The sequence below is a fragment of the Mastomys coucha genome, unplaced genomic scaffold (assembly GCF_008632895.1).
Source record: "Mastomys coucha isolate ucsf_1 unplaced genomic scaffold, UCSF_Mcou_1 pScaffold23, whole genome shotgun sequence".
NCBI lineage: Eukaryota > Metazoa > Chordata > Mammalia > Rodentia > Muridae > Mastomys > Mastomys coucha.
Window position 1 is genome coordinate 102,681,287 of NW_022196906.1, and position 6,651 is coordinate 102,687,937.

Consider the following 6,651-nt stretch of genomic DNA (forward strand, 5'->3'; position numbering starts at 1 on the left):
CCCCCCCCCGCCAGCTCCTACCCATCTCACTAAAGCAGCCTTCTAAGAGCAGTTGTCCACTACACTCCCTCAGGAACTAGGCTGGAGGGAGCGTATACACAGCCTGTAGCGTGGTGAGCAGCTCCAGGAGTTGGCAGGCCTCCACCGCCAAGCACTCCTACCTCAGTTAGGCTGTCTGTTGCTGTGATATATCACCATGGCCACACACTTCCTAGTTTGTGTGTCAGCTTGACACAAGACCAGACAGAACAACACCTCAGATCCCATGCTGACCCTGGAGCCAGGCCTGAAGGACACTCTCCCTGCTTGCCTTTGCAGTCCTATGAAGACCTGGTGCAGCGGCTGGAGCCGGTCATCATGGAACTGGAGAGGCAGGAGAACGTGCTGGTCATTTGCCACCAGGCTGTGATGCGTTGCCTCCTGGCCTACTTCCTTGACAAGGCAGCTGGTGAGAGGACTTGTCCTGGGTGGGTGAGCTGTGTGCATAACTGGGGGATGCCCAGGCATGTGTGACATGCTAGCGCTGTCCTCTTTTGTCCACAGAAGAGCTGCCCTACCTCAAATGCCCTTTGCACACAGTCCTGAAGCTCACACCTGTGGCTTACGGTAAGGGAGCTTCCCGAATGTTGACCTTGGCAGGCTATAGGGTTCTTTCCCTCTGGGACTCATTCTCCCCAAATCCCACAGCACCCCTTGTCTTTTCCAATTCCCCTTTCCTGTTTGTTTTTTTGTTTGTTTGTTTTTTGTTTTTTAAATTTCCTTGTCTTGAGATGGAGTTTTGCTCAGGAACTTCCTGTCTCAGTTCCCCTCACTCCCCAGGGCTGGAATTCTAATTGTACACCTCGTTTGTTTTTTAGTTTATAGAAAACTTGGTGTATTCAGCTATGGCAGCTTATACTTGTAATTAGGAGGCTGAGGAAAGAAGATTGTCAAGAGTTCTAGGCCAGCCTTGTATACATAGTTAATTCAATGCCAGCCTTGTATACATAGTTCAAGACCAGCCTGAGCTACACAATGAGATCTTGTCTCAAAAGTTTCCATGACTACCGGAAGCCTCCTCAGTGATCTTTGATATTTCCGTAACCTTAGAATATTCTGGATGGGGGACATTTATATTCCTCCAAGCTTCTAACTGCGTATGCTTGGGCTCAGGTCACACCTGAGGAGAACCAAGCTTCAGGGGAGCTGGCGTTATCCCTCCCTCCCTTCAGGCTGACTGGACTGTCATTGACAGAATAGAGGGTGTCACTGATTTGGGGCCACCAAGAGTAAGGGACCCCATGTTGATTGTTGACCTGTTGCTGCCCCAACCACCCCTAGTCTCTGTGTAAGCAGCCTGTGTCCCCCATGTGGTACACATGGCAGTCTCATGCATACACAGGAGTCTGACAGGGCAAATGTGCCTCCTGGTGTTCCCCGACGCTGTCTGGGAAGGAGGCGGGAAAGCTGAACTCTGTATGGTGTAGTCTCCTCCCCAGAGTAGGTTTGCCGGGGCTCTGGCTGCCGTGTGTGGGGACTGCACTGGCCTCTTCCTTTGGCAGGTTGTAAAGTAGAGTCCATATTCCTGAATGTGGCAGCTGTGAACACGCACCGAGACAGACCTCAGGTAGCATTGGACTCCCTGTCGGGGTGGTGGCCATATTCCCCTGGGGTGTCCTAGTTGGGTCATGGGCCAGGCTAGGGAGGGGGTGAGTCTCTTCCTGGGGCTGTTTTCTGTCTGGGCCGGTCTCCTGTGGCCAGGGTGGGGCCGTGGCTTGGTTAAGTGCTTTCCAAGGTCGGCCCTGGGAGGTACCTGGAGCTGGGCCACCAGCAGGAAGCACCCGGAGCTGGGTGTGTTTGGCTCCCTATTCTTGAGGCCTCACAGCTCCTAGGCATGGATCTGGACCAGAGCTGGTCCCAGGTGAGGGAGAGGCTAGCTGTCCAGCCATGGCAAGTGGTGATTCTCAACTCCCTTGCCAGTCCAGGCTTCACGAGCACCTTTATAAACTGGGCACCTTTGAACTTTAAAAAGGATCATGGGCCTGGCAAGAGCTGAGCTGGTAAGATGCTCGCCTATCATTCACAAATCCTTGGATTTGGTCCCCAGCAGTGTGTAGTGACACCTGCCTATAATTCTAGCGGATAGAGGCAGGAGGGTCAGAAGGTAAGGTCGTCCTCACTTACATAGGGAGTGAGTTTTAGGGTTACACGGACTATGTGAGACTCCTCTCAAGAAAACAAAACGATAACAAACCAACCCTGCCTCAAAGTAAGGATTCTGCCCACTCCTTCGGTTCCTAGGGCTGGTCTGTGAGCTCACTGTAGGCCAAGAGGAGCATGTCTCTGTCCCTAAAGGTCTGGCATTGTCATATTGCTCAGGGCTACAACTCTTGACACATTCCTGTGTGTGCTGGAGTTAAGGGAAGCCATGAAGGGATCAAGGGACAGGCTCGTGGAGCTGAGGGAAGTCTCAAACCCGTTTCTCAGGCCTGAGATACCCAAAGCTTAGCAGGCCAAAGCTGAAACTGGGCTTTATAGCTTTTAGGGATCATTCACAGGGGTATCACGGGGCCCTGGGGTTCAGTCCTGTGGAGATGAACCATATTACAGACTAGGAGATATCTGTAGGCTGCTAGAGCCAGGAAGGAGGTGCACTCAGGGCTAAGTCCCCTCCCTGCCTTCTCCCTTCCCAGCTGACCGGTCCTTCCACGGGAGGGTAAGTGGCCTTGCTTTGGGTGGCCTCTGTGCTGCTGGCAGTGGAGCGGGGAGTGGGCAGCACCCTGCCCCACCTTTGTCCTGTCATATGAGCACCCATCAAGTGGTGCTTGATGGTGGTTTCCTGTTTAGGGCAGGTTAGGGGCTCTCAGCTGTAGCTACTAAGGTTGTGTCCATGTGTCTGCATGGCCACATGATCAGGGCAACAGAAGTGAGGTGTCCCGTCTATCCCTTGCCTTTGTCTTCCTGTTGTGCAGAATGTAGACATATCCAGGCCTTCAGAGGAAGCACTCGTCACAGTCCCTGCTCACCAGTGACCCTGCCTGACCTTTGGTAGAGGGGTCACTCTGGGCCACCTCGTGTTTACTGTACTGATGGTGTCACCACGAAAGGACACTCCTGAAGCCATGGGTGGCTAGCAACACTCAGAACCCTTAGCCTGGCCCACCTGCCTCCTTGTTGACAACCAGTGACAGGGCTGGGTATGGCTGCTGACCTGCTGCTGAGACTCACTGGGCTATGTGCTCTGCTGCCGGCCCCTCTGCTACAGCGTTCAAGCAGTCCGCTCAGCACCACGCTGGCTGCTTCTCGACGTTTGCAACCTTAAATGAAACGCTGAGACAAAATCTCTCACTAGGACATCCCACTGTGGCCTAGATGCCTGAAGTGGGCCAGGCAACCCTTGGAAGAGCTCTACTGCCCTCTCTGAAGCCACTCTTGGAGCCAGAGGCTAGATCTTCGTGGGGCCTTAAGTGGATGCTGCCCCCAGGGGAAGTGGCAAGCCCTTCCTTCCCTGCCGGGACAGAAGGTGGAGCAGGGGAGCTTCTATCCACATCTCTCCTCTGCATCTGCGGGTGCTTAGGAGAGGAAGTGTGGAAAGCACCACGTGTGGCGCCCATTCCTAACGTCTACCAAGTTATACACTGGAATATGGGAGAGCTGCGGCCCAGGCCGCCTCGTCCTAAATTCTCTCACGGGGGATCCTGTAAAGGCGGGGCAGCCTTATGAAGTACCTTCTTGGTGCACACACCAAAGTGCTTATGGAAACTGGTCTTCCCTACCTGGCTGTCACTGTCACTGTCCACACAGAACTGTACACTGGTAACAGGGACATGTCTTTGTCATAAATGGCTCAGAACGGCTGGTCCTGTCAAACTGTCCTCTTATTTGTTGGGCTCCACCTGTAGGACTGAGGGAGGAAAGGACAAAGCACAGAGGCGTCCCAGGCCAGGGGAGGAGTCCCTGGGCCCACCCTAGTGTGATTCAAGTATAAATTAAACCCTAGTGCAAACAGCCTTATGAAGCCTGGTGCCCCTCACTCCCTGAGGTCTTGTGGGTCCACAGAGCAGATTCAGGCTTCATGTTTCAGCTGACCAGCAGGGTGATAGGCAGGCCGTGGAGCAGGCAAGATACTTTCTATAGCAGTAACTGGCTGCTCTAGTGTCTACTGAGCAGCCATGGGGAAGCCAGGCCCTGCATCCAAGAACCGTTCCAAGCTCAAGTTCAGCAGAATAGTCCACCTTTTCTAGCCCAGGGCCGTGTAGCTTGCGGATGCATGCCATCTGCCCCTGAGAAGTCAGTGCCATTATTCCAAACTGCTGTCTGTGCGGGCCTGGGGCGGGACTCCTGAGCTCATCTCATCAGACCTCTATGCCCTAGCTTGAAGCCGGAGGACCACACCACTGCCTTCGGGACACAGTCCCTGCAGCTTCTGCCCCATGTCTCTCAGAGTCTGAGTGATGTTTGTCATATTATCTGGACACTTGTTAGCCATAGCAGATGCCTGCAGTCGGCAGCTGTGGATAATGGCTGGATGCAGCAAAGACCACCAAAGCCTTTTTCCTCTGTGTCCCGGGAAGGCAGGTATTGATGGAGCCAAAGGTGTACGAGCCTAGGGTCGGAGCAGAGGGACGGGGCATCAGTGGAGCAGGTGTCGTGCTGGAACAGACCTTCCTCCAGCACCTGAAGTGGCCTCTGCAAGGCAGCTGCGTGCAGAGCTGGCCACCAGGTTTTAGCTGAGATGGCTCATGGGAGGGACTGCCTACATTCCCTGCCTCCCCTAGAATGTACGATACTGGTTTTCACTTGTGCATTACACTGTGTCCAGCATTCTTTGCAATAAATACTTTTTAAAAACAAAACAGTAATCTGAGGTGGCATTTTGTAATTAGTTCTTCGTGTGTGTGTGTGTGTGTGTGTGTGTGTGTGTGTGTGTGTGTGTTACTTCTGCTCCTTGAAGAACACAGCCATGTGTGGTGGCACACATCTGCAATTTCAGCACTCTGGAGGCAGAGGCAGGAAGATCTCTTTCTTAGTCAGTATTCTGTTGCTCTGAAGAGACACCATGGCCTCATTTAACTGTCATCCATCATGACAGGAATGTGGAGGGACACAGGCAGACAGGGTGCTGGAGACCTAGCCAAGAGCTCTACACCTGGATCCACAGGCAAGAGGAAGAGAAAGACGCTGGGCTTGGAATGGGCTTTTTGAAACCACCAAGCCCTACCCTTAGTGACACACTTCCTTCAACAAAGCCACACTTCCTAGTCCTCCCAAGCAGAGCCACTCCCTCATGACAGCATTCAAATACCTGGGGCCATTCTTAACCAAACTTCCCAAGCTGATCTTTCTCAATTGATTGCTCTCAATTTTTAAAATTTAATTATTTTTATTTTATCTATGGGCATTTGGCTCTCTGTATGTCTATTCACCACGTGCATCCCCGGTTCCCACAGAGGCTAGGAGAAAGCATTGGATTCTCTGAAACTAAGAGTTACAGTTGGTTGCGAACTGCCATGTGGGTGCTGGGAATTGAGCCTGGGTCCACTGGAAGAGCAGCCAGAGCTCTTAACCCACTAAAAGATCCCCAAGGATCTCTTAACCAAGCCTGGTTTTGTTTTTGTTTTTTAAGATTTATTTATTTTATTTTATGTATATGAGTATATACTGTAGCTGTACAGATAGTTGTGAGCCTTCATCTGGGAATTGTTGTTGGGAATTGACTTTTTAAGACCTCTGCTCGCTCCGGTCATTCCTGCTCAGTCTGGTAGACCCTGCTCGCTCTAGCCCAAAGTTTTATTTATTATTATAAATAAGTACACTGTAGCTGTCTTCAGACACACCAGAAGAGGGCAACAGATCTCCTTACCGGTGGTTGTGGTTGCTGGGATTTGAACTCAGAACCTTCGGAAGAGCAGTTGGTGCTCTTACCCGTTGAGCCATCTCACCAGCCCCAAGCCTGGTTTCCTGAGTCTTTCATCTCAATGTGGAGTACTAAGGGCTCTTGTGAGATTTCATTTTTTTTCTTTGTTTACATATACATTGTCCACCTCAAGTTTAATTTACACTAAACTTCAGCTAAATTGCTGATCCCTAATTCCCACCCCCCAACTTCCACACCTAGATGTCCCCATAGCCATAGGAGATGGCCACCCCTTGGCACTCACTGCTTCTCTTAGATGCTCACCTCTAAAATTCCAGCCAACCTTGGCTTTACCTTTAAAATATGTGCAAAATGGAAGTACTTGCCTAGAAGCCTGGGATTGAAACCCGACACCACAAACAAACAAAATTGGCTGCAGTAGTTGCCCACATTTGATCATCTCCCCTGAATTATCATGTCAGGCTCCATCGGAGTGTCCCGGCTTCATTGTACCTCATTACAGTCTGTGTGTTGCAGCCAGAGCTGTTACCAACTGAAAATAATTATTGAGGGACCGGAGAGACGGTCAGTGAGGACGAGCACATACTCTTCTTGCAGAGGACCCGAGTTCAGTTCCCAGCACACACGATGTTTCACACTGCCTGTAAACGCGGCTCACCTCTACAGGTGGCATACACATTGTGTACGTAACTAAAAACAAAATAATTGGTTGTGTGGTGGTGGCTCACGTCTTTAATCCCAGCAATTTGGGAGGCAGAGGTAGGTAGATCTCTGAGTTCCAGGCCAGCCTGGTC

At 51.5% G+C, this 6,651-nt stretch overlaps 1 protein-coding gene across 4 annotated transcripts in view; it reads left to right on the forward strand.

The window, feature by feature from the left end:
- The window catches only part of Pfkfb4 (6-phosphofructo-2-kinase/fructose-2,6-biphosphatase 4), a 45,701-nt gene extending 40,866 nt beyond the window's left edge, over window positions 1–4,835 (forward strand). For all 4 annotated transcript variants that reach the window (XM_031346362.1, XM_031346364.1, XM_031346361.1 and 1 more), the window contains exons 11-14: window positions 319–448; window positions 544–606; window positions 1,542–1,606; window positions 2,952–4,835. In XM_031346362.1, coding sequence (XP_031202222.1) covers window positions 319–448; window positions 544–606; window positions 1,542–1,606; window positions 2,952–3,011 — 318 coding nt within the window. In that variant the 3' untranslated portion in view covers window positions 3,012–4,835. The remainder of the gene's footprint in view (window positions 1–318; window positions 449–543; window positions 607–1,541; window positions 1,607–2,951) is intronic.
- Window positions 4,836–6,651: the final 1,816 nt, after the last annotated feature.